The sequence below is a fragment of the Peromyscus leucopus genome, chromosome 1 (assembly GCF_004664715.2).
Source record: "Peromyscus leucopus breed LL Stock chromosome 1, UCI_PerLeu_2.1, whole genome shotgun sequence".
NCBI classification, from domain to species: Eukaryota; Metazoa; Chordata; class Mammalia; order Rodentia; family Cricetidae; genus Peromyscus; species Peromyscus leucopus.
The window spans coordinates 173,058,222-173,080,027 of record NC_051063.1 but is presented as its reverse complement, the minus strand read 5'-3'; the positions used below and the strand labels follow the sequence as shown (position 1 = coordinate 173,080,027).

The 21,806-nt window shown below is 58.8% G+C and overlaps 2 protein-coding genes across 9 annotated transcripts; both read left to right on the top strand.

Moving 5' to 3' along the window:
* The first annotated feature begins 1,464 nt into the window (after positions 1-1,464).
* Dmwd (DM1 locus, WD repeat containing) lies at positions 1,465-9,778 on the top strand. 2 transcript variants are annotated; one of them, XM_028856150.2, is made up of 5 exons: positions 1,465-2,086; positions 5,008-5,190; positions 6,991-8,256; positions 8,895-8,969; positions 9,256-9,778. In XM_028856150.2, exons 1-5 carry the CDS (start codon positions 1,655-1,657, stop codon positions 9,301-9,303), a joined length of 2,004 nt encoding a protein of 667 aa, XP_028711983.1. In that variant the 5' UTR covers positions 1,465-1,654; the 3' UTR covers positions 9,304-9,778. The 2 variants fall into 2 exon arrangements, with proteins under 2 accessions (XP_028711983.1, XP_028711984.1); XM_028856151.2 differs by lacking the exon at positions 8,895-8,969.
* A 1,064-nt stretch (positions 9,779-10,842) lies between these two features.
* Positions 10,843-21,225, top strand: Dmpk (DM1 protein kinase). 7 transcript variants are annotated; one of them, XM_028856148.2, is made up of 15 exons: positions 10,844-11,168; positions 12,971-13,062; positions 13,297-13,380; positions 13,453-13,548; positions 13,814-13,962; positions 14,157-14,250; positions 14,447-14,653; positions 14,969-15,217; positions 15,873-15,958; positions 18,316-18,427; positions 19,088-19,272; positions 19,354-19,451; positions 19,613-19,659; positions 19,951-20,036; positions 20,366-21,225. In XM_028856148.2, exons 1-15 carry the CDS (start codon positions 11,009-11,011, stop codon positions 20,511-20,513), a joined length of 1,893 nt encoding a protein of 630 aa, XP_028711981.1. In that variant the 5' UTR covers positions 10,844-11,008; the 3' UTR covers positions 20,514-21,225. The 7 variants fall into 7 exon arrangements, with proteins under 7 accessions (XP_028711977.1, XP_028711976.1, XP_028711981.1 ...); XM_028856149.2 differs by having other exon boundaries at positions 19,947-20,036; XM_028856146.2 differs by having other exon boundaries at positions 14,969-15,232.
* The last annotated feature ends 581 nt before the right edge of the window (positions 21,226-21,806 follow it).

Sequence of the window (21,806 nt, the reverse complement as noted above, 5' to 3'; positions counted from 1 at the left end):
GTCCTGGGTCTTCCCACATCAATTAGGACAGTGACCCACAGACATGCCTGCAGGCCAAGCAAGGTAGAAAGTATTGCAGAAAGGTATCCTGGCAGCCAGGAGTCAAGGAATACCATAGTCACTGTAAACACGGCAGCTTACAGCCTGGCTTCAGGGGAAGGTTTCTCCAATGCAAGTGTAACAACCGACTCTGGTTCGGCAGGGGAGGATTTCCCAGCTACGTTGTTACAGCTCTGCTCCTATCTAGCAAAGTTGTTACAACTCTGCCCTGCTAGGGAAAAGTTTCCCCCTAGCAAAAGTGTTACAGTTCAGAGTTCTGCTTGCTCCAGGGAAAAGCGTCACACCACACAACAAACCTCACTTGAGATTTATTAGGAAGAAAAAATCCAGGATGGCTGAATCTACGGGGAGGGTGAGAAGCAGCAGCAGGTACAGGGTTTATATAGGGTGGGGCGCTTTGCCAGGGATCTCAGGGATTGGTGGGATTCTGCAGCCTGACTCTGGAGCAAGCTCAGAGATTGGTGGGACTTCAAGCTCTGATCCTGGGGTTAAGTCAGGGCCCCGGGGTGTTCTTTCTTCAGCCCGTTTATCCTGTAGACAGTCTCTCATCGAGACTGCCTTCCATTTGATTCTAGGTCGTGTCAAATCCACAAAGCTGACCATCATCACGAAAACAAAACCGGAAAAAGGCGGGCAGAGTCAGATAGGTCACGGAGGGCTCCACAGGAGTCTCACAGCAGCAGGGGACCACATGAGGAGGGAAGGGCAGAGAAGTAAACCCTTGAGACTAAAATGACACCAGCAAGTGGGTGCGGGGTCTCAGGCCTGAAATCCAAGCACTTATGGAGGACAGCCTGGGCTGCAAGTGTGGGACAAAACAAAGGTCAGTGAGATGGCCCGGCGGGTCGGGTCATGGCACTTACTGCCAAGCACGAGGACCTGATTCCCATGCCTAGGACCCACATGTTGGAAGGGGATTTGACATTGTGCTTGTCCACACAAAAACAGATAAACGCAGTAATTTTTAAGAAGCATTTATTTATTTTATATGCGTTGGTATTTTGCCGACATGTATGTCTGTGTGAGGGTGTCGGGTCCCTTAGAACTGGTTACAGACAGGTGTGAGCTGCCGTGTGGGTGCTGGGAAACGAACCCAGGTCCTCTAGAAGAGCAGCCTTCACCTCTTAACCACTGAGTCATCTCTCCAGCCCCCCGTAATGTTTTTTAAAAATAATAATAATAATAATAAAAATAAAAATAAAAATAAAGGCAAGAATCGCCTGGAGTCAGCTGTAACAACACGAGGATTCTGAAGAGTGCTCCAGGTTTCTCCGTTGCTAGGCAAACGCCTCCCAGGGCGCTGTTGTTAGGGTCCAGGGCGTTCCTGTCGGCCACGCCCCGCGGCCAACCACTTGCCGGCGTCTGTCGCGGCGACCACGCCCACACCGTGACCCCGCCCACAGCCCCCCGAACCGTTACCTCAGCAACTGTCCCCGGCTCCTCCCGCCTTCGGCTCCGGGTGCCAATCGTAGAAGCGTCACCCGGACGACGACCCTACCCCTTCCGGCGCTAGGCCCGCAGCTTCCGGTCGGGGGTCCGGCGGCGGGCGGGGTGGCCGGCGGGCGGCTGCGGCGGGGCCCGGTGGGCGGCCAAGATGGCGGCGGGCGGCGCGGAGGGCGGCGCGGGCCCCAGCGCCGCCATGGGCGACTGTGCTGAGATCAAGTCGCAGTTCCGCACTCGCGAGGGCTTCTATAAGCTGCTTCCCGGCGACGCGGCGCGCAGGTCGGGTCCGGCCTCCGCCCAGACCCCGGCGCCGCCGCAGCCCCCTCAGCCCCCGCCCGGACCCGCCGCCGCCTCGGGGCCTGGCGCCGCGGGGCCCGCGTCGTCCCCGCCGCCCGCCGGGCCGGGCCCCGGGCCCGCGCTGCCCGCCGTCCGCCTCAGCCTGGTGCGCCTCGGGGAGCCCGATGGCGCTGGGGAGCCGCCCTCCACGCCCTCGGGACTGGGCGCGGGTGGGGACCGCGTCTGCTTCAACCTGGGCCGCGAGCTTTACTTCTACCCCGGCTGCTGCCGCCGCGGGAGCCAGCGGGTGAGTGAGTGATCCGCGTCGCGGGGGTGCCGAGCGCATGCATCGGGGTCCCCAGAGTGGCGGAGGCAGCGGAGGGTGGGCATCCCGGGGGAGCCTGGTTCCTGGAGCTAATGGAGCCCGAGAGGTTGCAGGGGAATCTTCGTGCGTGTGTGTGTGCGTGTGTGTGCATGCGTGTGCGTGTGTCTGTGTGTGTCTGTCTGTGTGTTGGGGTCGGGGGTGCTTCTTGGAGGTGGGGAGGGTGTGTTCTGAACCTGATGGAGCTTCTGAGTGGAGATGGGGCGGGGGTTCACGGCTTCCGCGGGCACGGGCATTGTGCGGGCGGTGGGGAATCCTCAGAGGATGCAGGCCCAGGGGCGTGTTGGAGTGAGTCTTGAGACTTATCCAACCCACGAGTGCCAGGCGTTTGTAAGTGTTGAGGTTGAGAGCCCTACAGGTAAAAGGCGGGGGGGGGGGGGGGGGGGGCGCTGGAGATGTAGTTTAGGGGTCGTCGAACAAAGCAACAGGTGAATGAGATCCTAAAGAATACGGTGTCGAAAGGGAGTGAGGCTTTGGAGGAGATGAAGGGAGTCTGGAGGGACGATGGGAGTTCTGAGTTGATGGAGTTCCTGGCAGGGGACATCCTCAGGTGTGGCAGGCATCTCTAAAGCAATTAGTCCCAGAAGGGTGAGAGAGAGAGAGAGAGATGGGGATCCTGAGAGTCCAGGGGTGACTGTGTACCTAAAATATGAGGGACTGTGATGATTGATGGGTGTCTGAACTATGACAGTGGTCCTGGAGTTTAGGGAGCCAAATAGAAAGAAATGAAGCTTCGGAGATGGCTCTGTGGATGAAATGTGTGCTTTGAAGGCATGAGGACCTGAGTCTGGACCCGGTACCCCGTGTTAGGTTGTATGTCTGCAGTCATGAGGACCTGAGTCTGGACCCGGTACCCCGTGTTAGGCTGTATGTCTGCAGTCATGAGGACCTGAGTCTGGACCCGGTACCCTGTGTTAGGATGTATGTCTGCAGTCATGAGGACCTGAGTCTGGACCCGGTACCCTGTGTTAGGATGTATGTCTGCAGTCATGAGGACCTGAGTCTGGACCCGGTACCCCGTGTTAGGATGTATGTCTGCAGTCATGAGGACCTGAGTCTGGACCCAGTACCCCGTGTTAGGCTGTATGTCTGCAGTCATGAGGAACTGAGTCTGGATCCCGTACCCCATGTTAGGATGTATGTCTGCAGTCATGAGGACCTGAGTCTGGATCCAGTACCCTATGTTAGGATGTATGTCTGCAGTCATGAGGACCTGAGTCTGGACCTGGTACCCCATGTTAGGCTGTATGTCTGCAGTCATGAGGACCTGAGTCTGGACCTGGTACCCCATGTTAGGCTGTATGTCTGCAGTCATGAGGACCTGAGTCTGGACCTGGTACCCCATGTTAGGCTGTGTGTCTGCAGTCATGAGGACCTGAGTCTGGACCCGGTACCCCATGTTAGGCTGTATGTCTGCAGTCATGAGGACCTGAGTCTGGACCCGGTACCCCGTGTTAGGATGTATGTCTGCAGTCATGAGGACCTGAGTCTGGACCTGGTACCCCATGTTAGGCTGTATGTCTGCAGTCATGAGGACCTGAGTCTGGACCCGGTACCCCGTGTTAGGATGTATGTCTGCAGTCATGAGGACCTGAGTCTGGACCCGGTACCCCATGTTAGGCTGTATGTCTGCAGTCATGAGGACCTGAGTCTGGACCCGGTACCCCGTGTTAGGATGTATGTCTGCAGTCATGAGGACCTGAGTCTGGACCTGGTACCCCGTGTTAGGCTGTGTGTCTGCAGTCATGAGGACCTGAGTCTGGACCCGGTACCCCATGTTAGGCTGTATGTCTGCAGTCATGAGGACCTGAGTCTGGACCCGGTACCCCATGTTAGGCTGTATGTCTGCAGTCATGAGGACCTGAGTCTGGACCCGGTACCCCGTGTTAGGATGTATGTCTGCAGTCATGAGGACCTGAGTCTGGACCCGGTACCCCGTGTTAGGATGTATGTCTGCAGTCATGAGGACCTGAGTCTGGACCTGGTACCCCGTGTTAGGCTGTGTGTCTGCAGTCATGAGGACCTGAGTCTGGACCCGGTACCCCATGTTAGGCTGTATGTCTGCAGTCATGAGGACCTGAGTCTGGACCCGGTACCCCATGTTAGGCTGTATGTCTGCAGTCATGAGGACCTGAGTCTGGACCCGGTACCCCGTGTTAGGATGTATGTCTGCAGTCATGAGGACCTGAGTCTGGACCCGGTACCCCGTGTTAGGCTGTATGTCTGCAGCCCCAATTCAGGGGGCAGAGGCCGAAGGGTCCTTGGGACTCACTGGCAGCCGGTCTAACTGAGTTGTTGAGCTCCAGGTTCAGTGAGAGACCCTGTGTCAAATGTTAGATGGAAAGCCACAGAGAAAGACCCTAAATGTTGACCTCTGAACTCTCACCCCCATTCTTAATGCACACGCATGCACACAGGCATATCCTACATGTACAAAAGAAAAAGAGAGAAATCCTAGGAGGTTGGAATTTTTTGAGTCCTTGGGTCTTGGGGGGTCTCGGACTATTGTGCTAAGTCCTGCTGGAGTTGTACTGTGATGGTGGCTGGGAAGACTGGAGGAGAATCAGCTCCAGGCCTTTGGGGACTCTGAACCCTGTGGCTGTCCCTAAATTACACCTTGAAAGGCTCTGTGGTCTTCATTGGATGGTGTGCATGTGAGCATGTGTGTGCTGCCCTTCTGGGTTTGAATCCCCTTCCGGTCTGTGGGTACCTGCCCCTCCCCACCCACCTACCCACTTCCCCCGAGGTTAACCCTGCTTCCTCTTGGTGGTTTCCCCCGACCTCAGCTTCCTCTTCCTTCCTCTCCCTGCTCTGACCCATTACCTTGTCTTCTCCCACGGTTCAAGTCCATTGACCTCAACAAGCCCATCGACAAGCGGATCTACAAGGGGACCCAGCCCACCTGCCATGACTTCAACCAGTTCACAGCTGCCACAGAGACCATCTCCTTGCTGGTAGGCTTCTCGGCTGGCCAGGTGCAGTACCTGGACCTCATCAAGAAGGACACCAGCAAGCTGTTCAACGAAGAGGTGATTGAGGACATGGACTGCCCGCTTCTTGTTTTTCTCCCCACCCCCACACTGAGCTGCCTGGACACAGAATAGACTTGAGAGGGGCAGGAGGAGGGAGAGGGAGCGGGTGACAGACAGCTGCTGCTGATGGCGCCATTGTGCTTACAGTGTCTTGGTCCTCTACGGTGCCAGCCTGTGTTGAAAGAAGCTTTACTTCTTAAGTTCATGGATGGATAAGGAAGTATGGTGCCCATCTCACAGATTAGCAGACTGAGGCTCATAGGCTCTTGATATTCTTGCTAACTTCAAAGTCTGGGCTCTTCAGGCTCTGGATTCTAGTCCCTGCTGTATCCTTGACTTACTGTGTGGTCTGGGGAAAGTGGTTTGTTCTCTGAGCCATAGCGTTCGTCTGCAAAGTGGGATTTGTGTCCCCTCCTCACATGATTATATAACTCATTCACAGGGACTGCTCGGTCGGACTACCTGGGCTTAAGAGGGAATGCCAGGAGATGACCTTAGCAAGCAGGCAGGCAGGGAGCCCCCCCCCCCCCTACTGCCTGTGGTCCATGGGAGGTGGTCCACACATGTTCTCCAGATGAGCAGATGGCCAGAGGGAGCGAGGAGGTGCACAGTGAGTGCATTAAAATCCCAGACCAGGGACTCCTGCTGTGCAGGCCTCTGTCCACGAACAGCTCAGCGAGCAGATGGAAGTGCCCTAGCCACCCTCTCAGGCTGGAGACAAGCTGCGCAGGTCCATTGGGTGTGCTGCGTGCGGCCCTGGCCAGCCAGGAAGGCAGGGAAGACATATAAGTAGAGAGAATGGGCTGGGCCTGGTAGCACAGGTCTGTTATTGCAGCTCTTTGGGAGGCTGAGGCAGGAGGATCGAAAGTTCAAGGTTGGCCTGGGCTCCATAGTGGAAGGAACAGCTTAGCTTAGCTAAACTCCCCCAGACAGGACAGCCACTGGGCTATGTGGACAGAGTGGCCGTTGAGGGAGAAAAGACAGAAGATGCACTCTGAGAAGGAACGGGGTTGGCTTGGGTTGGCCTGGAAAGCTGCAGGAAGGACCTTGCCCTCCTCATCACCAGGAGCCACAAGAGTAACCCTGCGTACCCTTTTGTGCCTCAGCCACAGGGCCGAGATGATTCGAGGGCTGGGGCTTTCTCGGCCCTGGGTGGGACGCAGCCAGGTCCCAGGAGAGAAGTTGGGTCATCACAGTGGCTGCCTCGAGCTGTGGGGCTTCAGGCAGGGCAGCGCTCAGGGCGCACTGGAATTGACTAATCTCCGGCCACCAAGGAAGAGGCAGCTACGAGTGGGTGAAGCCAGCGGGGGCATTGTGGGTGGTGGCCGTGGGGCCAGGGTGCTGGGTTGTGGGCACACTTTGCTCAGGGAGCCTGCAGCTCCTGTTGGAAGACGCGACTTCAGTGTGGGAAAGAGAGATGCCTGGAGGGATCTGACACGGGCAGCCGAGGGGGTGAGGTGCCTTCAGATTGTGCAGGGCATTGCTTGGGGCGTGTCCTTTGGATGCTGTGCCAGCCGCTGGGACTGGTGATGGGGACCCTTTCTCGGGACTCAGGGGTTGAAGTTCTTATCTTGAGGCTGACAGTGGAGACAGCCATAATGAAGTGGCTAGAGGCTAGCCCTTTGACAGCAGGGCTGTGCCTTGGTCAGAAGTGGGACACCATGGACTCCTCCCAGGCAGCCCTTCTTTCCTGTGTCCCTGCGACATCCTGCCGTCTGTCCCAGTCAGTGGGGGAGCTGGGGCCCAACAGAAGTGGTCACCACTCCCAACCCCACCCTGTCATTCTTCCCTTCGCAGCGGCTGATTGACAAGACCAAGGTGACATACCTGAAGTGGCTGCCTGAGTCAGAGAGTCTGTTCCTCGCCTCTCACGCCAGCGGCCACCTGTACCTCTACAATGTCAGCCACCCCTGCGCCTCCACCCCACCGCAGTATAGCCTGCTGAAACAGGGGGAGGGCTTTGCTGTCTACGCAGCCAAGAGCAAGGCGCCCCGCAATCCACTGGCCAAGTGGGCGGTGGGGGAGGGGCCCCTCAACGAGTTTGCATTCTCACCCGATGGCCGACACCTAGCCTGCGTCAGCCAGGATGGCTGCCTGCGCGTCTTCCACTTTGACAGCATGCTTCTGCGTGGGCTCATGAAGAGCTACTTTGGGGGTCTGCTCTGTGTGTGCTGGAGCCCTGATGGCCGCTATGTGGTGACGGGAGGGGAAGACGACCTGGTCACCGTGTGGTCCTTCACGGAGGGTCGTGTGGTGGCTCGAGGCCATGGCCACAAGTCCTGGGTCAATGCTGTGGCCTTCGATCCCTACACCACCCGGGCAGAGGAGGCGGCAGCATCCAGTGGTGACGGCGACCCCAGTGGTGAGGAGGAGGAGACTGAAGCCACCAGCTCAGACACGGGGCCCCCACTGTCCCCCCTGCCCAAGGCTGGCTCCATCACCTACCGCTTTGGCTCGGCTGGCCAGGACACACAGTTCTGCCTGTGGGACCTCACGGAGGACGTTCTCTCTCCTCATCCCTCTCTGGCCCGTACCCGCACCCTTCCAGGCACACCGGGGGCCACCCCACCAGCCTCTGGCAGCTCTCGGGCCGGAGAGACAGGCAGCACAGGCCCCCTGCCCCGCTCCCTGTCACGCTCCAACAGCCTCCCGCACCCCGCTGGTGGCGGTAAGGCTGGTGGGCCCGGTGCAGCCGTGGAGCCTGGCACACCGTTCAGCATCGGCCGCTTCGCCACGCTGACCCTGCAGGAGCGCCGGGACCGGGGGGCTGAAAAGGAGCACAAGCGCTACCACAGCCTGGGAAACATCAGCCGTGGGGGCAGTGGGGGCGGTAGCAGCAACAGTGACAAGCTGAGTGGCCCTGCTCCCCGCAGCCGCTTGGACCCAGCCAAGGTGCTGGGCACGGCACTGTGCCCTCGAATCCACGAGGTCCCGCTGCTGGAGCCACTCGTGTGCAAGAAGATCGCTCAGGAGCGCCTGACCGTGCTACTGTTCCTGGAGGACTGTATCATCACCGCCTGCCAAGAGGGCCTCATCTGCACCTGGGCTCGGCCAGGCAAGGCGGTGAGTCCACCTGCCCTGGGGCAGGACCCCCAGGGCTCGGGCATCAGGATGGTTCCTGCCTGTCTGAGGGACAGGCCTCCCGGCACCAGTCAGCAGAGAGGTCAGGTGTAGGAGAGAGAATGGCGGGGCCCACAGCCAACCATCCAGGGCCTCTGCTGGCCCAGTGACCCACCCTTAGCACTTAACACTCGAGGCAGAACCTATTTTTATGGGAAATCTGCATTTTAAATGGTGAAGCTTTAGTTTGGGGCTGACACTCTAGGAATGAGATTGAGCTGAGGGCCTGGCTTCCGGCCTGCCTCTTAGATACTGCATTTCTGAGCCAGCTGCTAAAGGCTTGAATGGGAATGCTCAGGGCCCAGGCCTGCGCTTCTGTGTGGCGTGTGTGTCCTGGTCACTGCATCTTGCAGATGGGCCGTGCGGTGGCTGTGGTCTTAGTGAAATGAAAGCCTGGTCCGTCTGGGTTCTGAGCATATGAGCTCAGCTTCTGGGACCCCACACTGCCCTCAGGCCCTCAGATCCTCGCTGTGGAAGGTTAGAGTCCAGAAGCCTTGGCATTCAGAGCAGCCTCAGAGCGAAGGCAGGATGGTAGGGCTTGGGAAGTCTGAATTCTAAAAGAAACTCCTCTGTCTCCCTAGTTTACAGACGAGGAGACCGAGGCCCAGGCAGGGGAAGCAAGTTGGCCCCGGTCACCCAGCAAGTCAGTGGTAGAGGTAGGAGCAACCCCCAAGCTGGCAGTGGCCGTTCTCTCTTCTCCACTGTCCCTGCCTTGTCCGCCCTGGGTCGCTGGGGCATTAATTACTGTACAGTGCCCCCCTGGGCCAGGGAAGACACTGAGCTGTTGGCTCCTAGCCAGGACGGCAGCTTTGGACTGGGGGGGCAGGGGACCCAGCTGGGGCAGAAGCAGCTGTGAAGCCTTTGGGTGGCCCCCGCCCCCCCTCCAAGCACTAGCAAAGGCCCAGGTGTTGTCTAATCCAGCCTCCCTCTCCCCCTCCCCAGGGCATCTCCTCCCAACCAGGCAACTCCCCCAGTGGCACTGTGGTGTGAAGCCGTGGATGTCCTGTGTCCCCAGCCTCCTAGCCATAACCCTCCCTGCTGACCTCAAGGATCACTGTATTAACAAGACTAACCATGATGGAAGGACTTCTCCAAGCCCCCACCCTGCACAAATACTGGGGATCCCTACACTGGCCAGCCATGGGGATGTAGCGGCCTGTGTGGCCTCAGCCCTGGCCTCTACCCACTGCCAAGTACAATGACCTGTCCTCTGAAATGTCAGTGTTAACACAATTCCCTGTCCCGGCATGTGACTGGTCACTCCTGGGAGAGACTCCACCCACAACAGCCCAGCTCCACAGTGCCCCTGGGTTAGAGGGTGGCAGGGGGGCGTCCCCCCTCCCAGCCCACACCCCATCCCTTGCTATGGTTTGTGCTTTTGAAGAGTGTTAAATTATGGAAGCCCCCAGGGCCCTCCTTGTCCCCCTGGACTCTTATTTATACTAAAGTCCTTGTTTGCACTGCGTCTCTGTTCCCTGGGGCGTGTGTGTGTGTGTGTGTGTGTGTGTGTGTGTGTGTGTGTGTGTCCCCGTTCATCCGTCCATCCGTCCGTCCTGCGGGCTGTGCTCTGACCAAAAGAAGACCAATCCACACTGTCTCCCCTGCCCCCTGCCCTGAGCAGAGCCCTCTGGAAGAAGAGCCCCTGACCCCCAGAGTCAAGAGGCTGAGGGGGCCCCTTCCTGCTAGGTCCTTGGGAGGGTTTGAAACTTGTGTTAAAGCACCAGGACTATCCAGGCCTGCTCTTGCGGGAGGAGGGAGGATGCTGGGAATTGAGCTGCCCGCCTCTTCTGGACATGCCTTTGCAGCCTGGTGCCCCTGGCCCATCTGTGACTGGCCCATGAAGTGCCAGCTAGAGGCCGTGATTTCCTCCCCAGAGAACTGGCCACCCTAGAAAGACTAACATGTCTCCTGGCTGGCTGTCCAGGTGACTCCGCCCCCAACCCCCAAAATGTTTCTGTCTCTAATCCTAGCCCAGGCAGGAATGTGGCTGCCCCGGCCTGTGGCCAAGGAGCTATTTTTGGGGTCTCTCTCACTTGGGGAGGGCCTGGCTCCACCACTTGCCTCCTCCAGGCTTGGGCCAGCAGGTCACCCCTAGCCCTGGTGGCTGGATACGTTCCCTCCTGATCTCCCTTCCATCTCCTGCCAAAAAAAAGGGGGGGGGTGTAATACAGCAGGCACAGGGACTAAATTTAACTGTCCCAAAGTCGGAATCCATTGCTGAGTCACGAAGAAGCTGCCCCTGGCCTCTGCCCCCTCCCCTGTGGGCCCAGGCCTCGGCCCCTTCCCCCCCCCCAGCTCTGAGCCTAGACCGGCCCTTCTGGGTACTGACACCCCACACCTGTAACTCCCTGTGCTCCACCCTCTTGTGAGCGGGGAGGGGCTTTTCGGAGCGTCTCTGGAGTACTACTCTGTCCCTTGACATTGGGCATTGAGTTTTGAGGGGCCCTGAGAGAAGGGAGTTGGGGTGTTGGCTCAGGAGGAGTTAAGGCTGGGAGGCGGGAGGGGGGCTGGGCCAAGGGGTGGGGAAAGAGGAGGAGGCCTCAGCCATAGAACTGGCCAGAGGGACCCAAGGGATAGTCGGAGACAGACAGACATGCGGCCCGGGCTCTGGGGCCTGGACAGGGGCAGCCAGGCCCCGTGACAGGAAGACCCCGAGCTCCGGCCCGGGGAGGGGCCATGGTGCTGCCTGCCCACCATGTCAGCCGAGGTGCGGCTGAGGCAACTCCAGCAGCTGGTGCTGGACCCCAGCTTCCTGGGGCTGGAGCCCCTGCTCGACCTTCTCCTGGGCGTCCACCAGGAGCTGGGCGCCTCCCACCTAGCCCAGGACAAGTATGTGGCCGACTTCTTGCAGTGGGGTGAGTATGGGCAGGAGGCCTGGGGTGGGGGCACGGCAGAGGTGCAGGGCAGGAACTGGCTGCGGGGGGCCAGGAGAGGAGGGCTTCCTGCAGGGACCCCAGCGGAGTTCAGGCCTTGACCCCACGCTCCCCTGGCGGGGCAGACTGGGGTCAGTGGAGGCCAGCCATGACTCAGCCAGCGCAGGCTGGGGTGGGCACAGCCTGCTGCCTTCTCTGCACCCACGCAGGGGCCCGGCAGCTCTCTCTTCCAGGACCCTCACCCTCCGAAAGGAGCTTTACAGCCCTCCCTGGTTTCCCAGAGCGTGGGGAGGACAGCGTGGGGCAGCTGCCAGGGTGTGGCCTGTAGGCAGGTGTTGGGCGTCTGCCTCCCCAGCTGCCCTGACAGGTGTCCAGGAACTATGAGGGCACAGTGACTCACAGAGGCCCTGGGGGAGAGCCAGCCCGGCAGACAGGCGCCACCCAGCACCCCTCTGTCCCCCAAATTAGGGAGAACAACTTCAGCTTCTGAGTGCCCATCCTTAGCGTCTTGGTCCCTCCTAGACCCTGTGGCCCAGACTGGGGATCTTACTTGACGTCCACCTGCTTCCGTGGGCCTAGCGCAAGCAAGACCTCTAGTTCCCCTGTTGACTTAAATGCCCTTCTCCAAAGGGCTTCTCTGGCCTGGTGCATGGGCCTGGAGCTTATCTGCTCCTGCCCACATCCAGCCCAAAGCTCAGGCTTAACCCAGCTTCCTTACAAATAACACTGTTGTGTTGCCCTGTGCCTGTCATGAAGGGTTGGTTCTGCTCTTGGTCCTTGACCTGTATGCCCATGTCTGTGACCCCGACTCATTCTCCCCTCCTCCCCCATTTTACAGATGGAAAGGTAGAGGCCATGGGCTAGGCCACTAAGTTTGTGGAGGACTTTTCTCCTCTGCGGCCCTCAGTGACTCCTTCAACCTCCCTTTTGCAGAGGATGGGGCTGGGCTGGCAGGGTAAACTGAGAACTGGAGTGGGGGTGGGGGTCTGGCCCTCTAGGAGCAGTCCTTTTGTGGCCCGAGCAGCATCCCGTGGGCCCCTCCCCTGCCAGGCCTGGGCGGGGGAGGGGGCCTGGGTTCCCGCTGCCTTAAAAGGGCTCAATGCCTTGGCTCTCTCCTCCCAACCCCCCCAGCTTGGCCTTGGCTGTGTCTTCTCCAGCGGCCCACTTTCCCCGAACCCTCTCTTCCCCGTCACCCACCACCTCCCTCTTGTCCACGCTCAGTCCTCCTGTCCTCACTGCCAGTCCTGACTTTCCCCAGGGGAGGCCTGGCCTTCCTCTGCCCCTGCCCCTGCCCCGGAGTCCTCAGCCCCTGGCCTAGCTGCCCTCTCCCCCTGCCGAAGCGCCCTGGCTAGCGCAGACCCTCCCCCTGCAGCGCTGGCGCTAAGAAGGAGACCAAGGATGCTTCCTTCCCGCAGTGTCCAGGGCCTGGGGGCTGTGACCCTCCCTCCTGCAGGCTCCACACGCCGGGTTTCCCAAGTGCAGCCCTCCACTGGCTGCCGGACGCCGCTGCCTGTTGAGGCCGCGGCCCAGGACGTTAGATGGTCTCCGCTGACTGAGCACCCTCATCTTCACGTGGAGTGGGGCTGGAGGGCTTATGTTCCCGCTTCCCTAGCCGCCCTGCAGCCCCGTGGAGACAGTCAGTTCTGGGTCCCCAAGCATGGCAGAGGCTTTGGAAGCAGAATCCTAAAATCATCCTGAGGGGCAGGGAAAGCGGAGACTGAGGGCACCACCATTGCCCCTAGCCTGTAGAGACCTCTGACCCTTCCTCCCTCCACCCCATCCAGTGGAGCCCATTGCAGCAAGGCTTAAGGAGGTCCGACTGCAGAGGGATGACTTTGAGATTCTGAAGGTGATCGGGCGCGGGGCATTCAGTGAGGTGAGTCCTGAGTGGAGTGGAACTTTACTTGAGGTGGGTGGGGCAGAGCAGCGGGGGCAGAGCCTTAAAAATTGATGAATGAGCTTGAACCTAAGGCCGAGGCGTGGCTTGAGGGCAGTCAGCGGGTGTTGTGTGCGTGGGGGCGTGGCTAAGGCTGGGTGGAGATAGGGCGGAGCCCTGCCTGGGAGCCTGCCTGCTTCCCTGCCACATCTTCTGTCACCCGTCCGCCTCTAGGTAGCGGTGGTGAGGATGAAACAGACGGGCCAGGTGTATGCCATGAAGATCATGAATAAGTGGGACATGCTGAAGAGAGGCGAGGTGAGGGCCAGGGCTGCGGGAGGCGCCCTCGTCTCTCCAGCTCACTTTCTGCAGCGTCTCCCTACCTCACAGGTGTCGTGCTTCCGGGAAGAAAGGGACGTGTTGGTGAAGGGGGACCGGCGCTGGATCACGCAGCTGCACTTCGCCTTCCAGGACGAGAACTACCTGGTGAGCTCCGGGCAGGGGGACCAGGCAGGAGTGACAGATGCACCACCTTAAGTCAAGGAAGCTGGATAGGGAGAAGCAGCCTAGCCCGGGGCCGGGTAGACTGTCTCAGGTAGAGGAGGGATCTTCCTTGAGAACAGAGGTGATGTCTGGATTGGCCTTCGGATCTCTGGGGTGCTCTCTCACACTGGAGGGCTCTATGCTTGGGGACGGGGTGTCTCTGGGAGTCTTGGGGGCTACCGACCCCCTGTGACATGCCCGCTCTCAGTACCTGGTCATGGAATACTACGTGGGCGGGGACCTGCTAACGCTGCTGAGCAAGTTTGGGGAGCGGATCCCTGCCGAGATGGCGCGCTTCTACCTGGCCGAGATTGTCATGGCCATAGACTCGGTGCACCGGCTGGGCTACGTGCACAGGTGGGCGCGGCAGGGCCCTTGGAGGGTTAGCAGAGTTTGTGTGGGAAGGAAGGGTACCTGAGGTCCGATCCCATTGGGGGCAGGAATGTGGTCTAGAACTATAGAATCCCTGCTGGGGTGGAACTGGACCGAGCCTGGGGACCCAGGAAGGACGACGTCTTTCAAGCATCCTTCCCTCTTCGCTCTCTGCACAGGGACATCAAACCAGATAACATTCTGCTGGACCGGTGTGGGCACATCCGTCTGGCCGACTTTGGCTCCTGCCTCAAACTACAGCCTGACGGAACGGTATGGTGGGAAGGGCCTGGCGAAACTCTCCCCACCAGTCGGGGACCAGAGGATGCAGACGGGTCTGGGATGAAGAGCAGAGCTTGGGTAGGGGCGGGGCCGGATGTAGAGCAAAAGAGGAGCTGGGCTGGGGACGCCCCTTGCTCCCGATTGGACAGTCGCGAAGGGTCTGAGTATTCAGGTCTGCTTGGCACAGGTGAGGTCGCTGGTGGCCGTGGGCACCCCGGACTACCTGTCTCCTGAGATTCTGCAGGCTGTGGGCGGAGGGCCTGGGGCAGGCAGCTATGGACCCGAGTGTGACTGGTGGGCGCTGGGCGTGTTCGCCTACGAAATGTTCTACGGGCAGACACCCTTCTACGCCGACTCCACAGCGGAGACTTATGCCAAGATTGTGCATTACACGGTGAGCGGGGGCGCCACCCAGGGTGCCTGGCGTGGTGGCGCATGCTCCCAGGCTGACGCTTTTTTCTTTTTTGAAGATATTTGTATATGTGTGTATGAACGTTTATTCTGCATGTACGTCTGTGCACTATGTGACTGCCCATGAATGAATGCACTGTGTGGTCCCCTGGAACTGGAGCCACACAGACTTGTGGGCTGCCATGTGGGTGCTGGGAAACAGAACCTTGATTTCTCTGCAAGAGCAGCCAGTGCTCTTGACCACTGAGCCAGCTCTCAGCCCAGGACTTACTCTTGCTTTTCTCGGCTTTCTGAACAGGAACACTTGTCTCTGCCTCTGGCAGACACGGGTGTCCCCGAGGAAGTTCAAGATCTCATTCGGAGGTTGCTATGCCCTGCTGAGATAAGGCTAGGCCGAGGTGGGGCAGGTGACTTCCAGAAGCACCCTTTCTTCTGTGGCCTTGATTGGGAGGGTCTCCGAGACAGTGTGCCCCCCTTTACACCAGACTTCGAGGGTGCCACGGACACCTGCAACTTTGATGTGGTGGAGGACCAGCTCACTGCCATGGTGAGCGGGGGCGGGGTACGTACCTGTGTCTCCTGAGTGGTTGAGGGAACCCCCCTAACCCCCTCCAGAAAACTGGGGTGATTGGCTAGATGTGATGGTGCACACCTTCAGGCCAGAGACGGTGCATCTCCAGTGGAGGGTCAAAGCCAGCCAGGCAGGGCTGTAGAGTGAGTGAGACCCTCCCTTGAAAACTGAAAAAATGGGTGATGACCTTCTTGGGTCCCAAATTTTTATTCTAGAGTACTGTTATGTGTCCACTCGGGCTTGAGGACACACACATGACCAGTTCTCAAGACAGTGAGGGCTCACTGTTGGCAAGGCTAAAATGGAGTGCAGGCCTGGGCTCTGGAAGGTGCTAGAGGGCTTCTTGGAGGGGACTGAGCTGAGACCCAGAAGGATGCTGGGAGAGGCAGGAGATCCTTTCTCAGGAGAGTGCTCTCTTAGCATTTAACCGGCTCCAGGTCCTGCCTTGGCCCACTGGCCGTGGAGGAAAGTGTGGTGTGGGCAGAGCTCCGACCAGAAGCCACAAGAGAGAAGAGGAAGGGATGGAGGGACACTCTAGTTCCTGGGGTTGGTTTGGTGGGGACAGTGATGATCGGAGGGGTGAGGGGCGTCCCTGACAACTGCTGGCCACAGCCCTGCACCTTGTCCACAGGAGACCCTGTCGGACATACAGGAAGACATGCCGCTTGGGGTCCACCTGCCTTTCGTGGGTTACTCTTACTCTTGCATGGCCCTCAGGTAAGCGTGACTGCCCACTGGCTGCTGTGTGTACGCAGTTCGAAGGATCCTTCTTGGGACCAAGGATTCTGAGGAACTGTCTTAGTTAGGGTTTCTGTTGCTGTGATGAAACACCATGATCAAGAGCAGATTGGGGAGGAAAGGGTTCATTTAGCTTACACTTCCACATCACAGTCCATCATTGAAGGAAGTCAGGACAGGAACTCAAAGCAGGGCAGGAACCTGGAGGCAGGAGCTGGTGCAGATGCAGGGGTCATGGAAGAGTGCTACTTGCTTGCTTGTTCCTCGTGGCTTTTTCAGCCTGCTTTTTATAGAACCCAGGACCACCAGCCCAGGCATGGCTCCACCAACCATAGGCTGGGCCCTCTCCTATCAATGACTAACTAAGATAATGCCCTATAGGCTTGCCTGAAGCCTGATGTTTTTAGGTAGGTGGGTTTTTTCTTGTTTGTTTCTCTTTTTTGTTTTGTTTTGTTTTTATTTTGTTTTGTTATTTTTCCCTCAGTTTTTCCAAGACAGGGTTTCTCTGTGTAGTTTTGGTGCCTGTCCTGGATCTCGCTCTGTAGACCAGGCTGGTCTTGAACTCAGAGATTCTCCTGCCTCTGCCTCCTGAGTGCTGGTATTAAAGGTGTGCACCACCACTCAGCTTGGAGGCATTTTCTCCATTGAGGCTCCCTCCTCTTTGATGACTCCGGCTTGTATCAAGTTGACACAAGACTAGCCTGCACAGGAACACATATGTATTTTATTGGTTTTGTTTTGCTTTGTTGAGACCGAGTCTCTCTGTTACATAGCTCTGGCTTTCCTGGCCATGTGTACTTCAACATTTTCAGTCCAGTTGTATAACCCAAGAATCTTTTTTTTTTTTTTTCTTTTTTTTCTCGAGACAGTGTTTCTCTGTGTAGTTTTGGTGCTTGTCCTGGCTCTGCCTCCCGAGTGCTGGGATTAAAGGCATGCGCCACCACCACCTGCCATAACCCAAGAATCTTATACTCAGCCTTCCAGAATCTCCCAGCTATTGACTTTTATGTTTTTAGGACATGTCATAGGACCCAGGCTTTCAGAAAACAAGCCTGGAATTTGGCATTTTAAGAACACAAACTCATTGAAGCATATAACAATAAAACAACTTTCGAGTTTTTAAAAGTTTTTTGTCTTGTTTTCTGAGGCAGGATCTTGTTCATCCAGCCTAAGCTGGCCTTAGAGTGTTGTGATTATGGGCATGCACCACCGTGCCTAGTCAGTAAAGCCTTTTGAAAGCATCCGTTATGCTGGATGTTGTGGCACAAACCTATAATCTCAGCACCTAGCAGGTAGACGCAGGAGGATCAGAAGTTCAAGACCACCCTGGGCTATAACCAGGGACTCTGTCTCAAGAGACAAAAGATAGACAAATATCCACTGTTGCTAGGCAGGGTGGCTTACCGTCTAACCCCACCGTCAAAGAGGCCAGCCTGATGAACCAGAGTGAAAACTTGTCTCAAAACACCAAAAATAAAAAAAAAAATTCATTATTGGTCAGGCATGTGGTGGCACACACACCTGCAGTCCCAGTACTGGAGGAGTGGAGGCAGGAGGATCACAAGTTCAAGGTCAGCCTGGGGTACATAGTAAGCCCTTAGTCTCAGAAAAGAACAAGAGAAACCAATTATTCAAGTAAGACAGTGCTCCGGGGGCTGGGACATGCCCCAGTGCAGGAGAGCATCCCAGCACCAGGCTGCAGCTGCAGCTGGGCTGGCAGGGTGCTTGGCTGGCATGCACAGGGAGGGGCTGGGCTTCGGCCTCAGCACTGCGGAGAGTATGCATGGTGCCTTCACCTGTCATCCCAGCACCGGGGAGGGAAGGACAGGAGGATCGAAAGTTCATGGTCGTTAGCTAGAGCAAGTTCCAGGCCAGCCTGAGCTATATGGTGAGTTTTAGGACAGCCAGGGCTATGCAGAGAAACCCTTCTTAACAACAAAGAGAACTTGCCTGGCATGTATGAGGTCCTGGGCTTAATCCCCGTTGCCACAAAATGTTCAGTGACTGAATGGCCCTCTTCTCAGGAGTAAACGGGGAACACCTCCTGTACAGGGAAGCTTGCTCACCATCAGCCATGCCCCAGACCTGCACAGCCCTGATCTGCAAGCAGCATCCTATGCTGCTTAGAGCAGGTTGGGATACAGCCCACCCTCTGTGGAGCCATACTGTCAGCAGGGGCTTTGCTAGGCGGAGGCGGGCTTTGGACCAGCCCTAGCCGGCTGCTCTCTTCACTGTGCCCCGCCCCTCCTTCAGCCATGGGGCCTTAGGAGCCTGGCCTGGTGCCGGCAGACCGGGAAGCCCCAGATCCCTGTCTGGTAGCCCCTTCCTCCTCTCAGAGACAGTGAGGCCATGGACCCCGCCCCTATGGAACTGGAGGCCCTGCAGTTGCCTGAGGCAGACTTGCAAGTGCTCAACTTGGAGCCCCCAGTGCCCCCACCGGATCAAGTGGTGAGTAGTCAGGAGAGCCTGATGAAGAACGAGCAGAGAGAGGGGCAGAGCTTGCTGGGTGGTGCCAAGCTGGCCGTTCGCTGCCAGGCTGCTGCTTCAGTAAGACCCCGCAGCCCCTGTCGTCCTAGCTACTCAGGAGGAACAGGCAGAAGGATCGCAAAGTCAAGTCTTGCTTGGGCTATACGATGAGACCCTGTCTTCCAGGAAAGAACGAGAGCTAGGGAATATACAGCTCAGAGGCAGATGCTCTCCTGGTGGGGCTGGGAGGGGGGGGGAAGGAGGGAGGGAGGGAGGGAGGGAGGGAAGGAGGGACTGCTGACCACCTGGAGGAGGCCGAGTTGGGGGTCCTTGTGGTTAGTCGGAAGAACAAGGTTGCAGCCCACCAGGTGGGATACTGGCTTCTTAAAAGCTACAGGTGGGTGGGTGGCATGGGCAGGGCGGTTATAGACAGCAGGCCACACACGAACTGGGGAGGTCTGTGGGTAAAGCCAGGTTTGTCTGAAGCACATGAATTGGAGGGACATACTCGAGTTCTGATGCCAGCCCTTCAGTTCCTGTGTTGACTCCCAGAAGCTCCTAGGATACCAGAGACTGGAGGTGGGGCGGAGGGTGTGCGGGGCTGAGCCCAGAGCTGGTCCCCAACTCAATCCCCACCTACAGGCCGAAGTGCCCGACCCAGCGGCTGGTGACCCAGCGGCTGTCCCCGCTGTTGCCGCCACAGCAGAGGCGGGGACCGTGGTGACGCTGCGGGAGCTCCAGGAAGCCCTGGAGGAGGAGGTTCTCACCCGGCAAAGCCTGAGCCGCGAGCTGGAGGCTATCCGCACTGCCAACCAGAACTTCTCCAGGTCGGGGTCGAGGTGCGGGGTCCCAGCAACCTTCGCAGCCCCTCACCCTGTGGACTGGCTTACCTTCCTATCTTCATGCAGCCAACTGCAGGAAGCCGAGGTCCGGAACCGAGACCTGGAGGCTCACGTTCGGCAGCTGCAGGAGCGGATGGAGATGCTGCAGGCCCCCGGAGCCGCAGGCGAGTCCCTCACCCACCCTGGGCCAGGAGGGCGCTGGGTGAAGATGGGGGCGTGCTGGGTGTGTGGACACTTGGAGCAGGGGAGGGGCCCAGGCTGGGGCACGCCGAGCCACCGCCCTCCTCCGCCCTCCACGCTCCATACACCTCTCTTCTCCTTCCAGCTGTCATGGGGGTCCCCAGTCCCTGGGCCACGGATCCACCTTCCCATGTAAGACCCCTATCTTCCCCACCCCCGCTCAAATCTGCTGCCCGCAGCCCATTTCCCGTCCACATTTAGGGCTCGCTCTCCTTGGGGGCTCTAGGAGGAAGACGCCCTTCACTCAGCCTGCATCTCCCAGTTCTCCCTCGTTTCAGGCCCTTTGCCAAATCCTCCCCAAAGGAACGTCCTAGGTTCCCATTCTGGCCTTGACTCCCTGTACTGCCTCTTGCCCTGCTGCTGAGGGCGTCCAGGCCGGGCTGGGCTCCGATCGGGTCACCTGTCCCTTCTCTCTCCAGCTAGATGGCCCCCCGGCCGTGGCTCTGGGCCAATGCCCGCTGGTGGGGCCGGGCCCCGTGCACCGCCGTCACCTGCTGCTCCCTGCCAGGGTATGTCCCAAGTCCGCCCACCTCGGGCCCCCGGCTCGCTCCGCCCACTGAGTGTCACCACCGCTTTGCTGTGCCTCTGTGGAGCTCGGCCCACCGCAGGGAGGGAGGGTGATCGCGCAGCCAATCAACACAGGCCGCTACGAAGTAGCCAATGATGAGTTCTGATGGGAACTCAGGTTTGCGAGCTGGCAAACTGGAGCTTCGGGCTGTGGGAATCAGGGATAGATAGCTCAGAGGATTCTTGGCCCATCTATGGGTGCAGGCCGGGCGGCTCCCCGGAGCCAGTGGGCCCCTGTGGCCTGTTGCTAATGCCGCCCTCTTGCCTGCAGGTCCCTAGGCCTGGCCTATCCGAGGCGCGTTGCCTCCTCCTGTTCGCCGCTGCTCTGGCTGCTGCCGCCACACTGGGCTGCACTGGGTTGGTGGCCTATACCCCGGTCTGGTGTTTCCCGGGAGCCACCTTCGCCCCCTGAACCCTAGGACTCCAAGCCATCTTTCATCTAGGCCCCCTTAGAAAGCCGTGTGACCTGGGAACGGCCCAGAATGTCTCTGTGCCGTCCCCTCTTCTCGCCCAGTCCCCCCCCCCCCCCCCATTCCTCACTTCTGCGAGCCTGGTTCCCACCCGGCTCCACGCCTGTGATCCGGGCCCGCCCCCCGGCGGCCGGGGAGGGAGGAGCAGGACCCGTTTGCAGGAACCCGGTTTCTGCAGGGCTGGCGGCCTGAACGCTGCCGCTGCTGCCGGGGCATTCGCCGACCACCCTTTACTCAGCCCCGACGTGGATGGGCGAACTGCTCAGCCCATCCGATTTCACTTTTCACGCTTCCAGATATCGGTCACAAACCATAATAAGTCCTTGTGCATGAGCCCCTGATCTCTAGGGGACGTCCCATTCTCACAGCAAACGATCAGCAGGACCTCTACCAGCTCTCATGAAAGCCTTTGACTTCCGACAGCTCCGCTCCTGGGGGTTGCTGCGACCCCTTCCTCACGTACAGCCACGGCTGCAAACCCCCCCCCCCCAGCCCAAGGCAGTTTGGGTATTTATTGACCTTGTCCTCTGACTCACTGACAGACTCCGGGACCCACGGTTTGGATGCACTGAGACTCGACATTCCTCGGTATTTATTGTCTGTCCCCACCGACAACCCACCCCCGACCCTTGCGAATAAAATACTTTCTGGTCTGCTCTAAGCGAATGTTTCTGTTGTGGGGGAGGAAGCCCCCGGTAGGCCAATGAGAGCCCAGTAGAGACAACCAATGGCGGCCGGGAGCTAGTGGGACGCATAGGGAGCGAACCGGCCTGAAGGGCGGAGTTTAGGCAGCCAGCCAGTAGGAGAGGAGCAACAAGCCACCCCAGACACCGCCCCCCCGCCCAGCTGTGACCCAGCTGTGCTACTCAAGCTTGAAAAAGTAGGGGGTTGGGCCGGCAGGGCTCCCATCGCGCCTGCGCAAGCCACGCGCATCCGCTCCTAGCACCAAAGCATCAGAAAAGTTGCTGCAAACTTTCTAGCTCGTTTCTCCCGCCCCTCCTCCCGCCAGATCCGCCCCCTCCCCGCGGGGGCCGGGAATTCCGAGGGGCGGAGCGCGGCGCGGAGATGGGGAGGAAGGGGGGCCTTCAAGGGACCCGGGAGATCGAAGCGGCTTCGCGCCCTAAACCTTCCTGGACGATCCACTACCTTCTCCGTTGCCCTGATGGGGAAACTGAGGCCCTGAGCCAGAGGCACACGCAGGGGGAGGCCGAAAGCGCGGCCAGAGGCTGAAGGAAAACAAAG

Bases quoted from the DNA above. Each gene is read 5' to 3' on its own strand.
- Dmwd (XM_028856150.2), top strand. From the start codon at position 1,655: ATGGCGGCGGGCGGCGCGGAGGGCGGCGCGGGCCCCAGCGCCGCCATG. The intron at 5,191-6,990 runs GTGATTGAGGAC...TTCCCTTCGCAG, and splicing joins GCAAGCTGTTCAACGAAGAG to CGGCTGATTGACAAGACCAA. The intron at 8,257-8,894 runs GTGAGTCCACCT...CTGTCTCCCTAG, and splicing joins GGGCTCGGCCAGGCAAGGCG to TTTACAGACGAGGAGACCGA.
- Dmpk (XM_028856143.2), top strand. From the start codon at position 11,009: ATGTCAGCCGAGGTGCGGCTGAGGCAACTCCAGCAGCTGGTGCTGGAC. The intron at 11,169-12,970 runs GTGAGTATGGGC...CACCCCATCCAG, and splicing joins GGCCGACTTCTTGCAGTGGG to TGGAGCCCATTGCAGCAAGG. The intron at 15,233-15,872 runs GTACGTACCTGT...CCTTGTCCACAG, and splicing joins CCATGGTGAGCGGGGGCGGG to GAGACCCTGTCGGACATACA.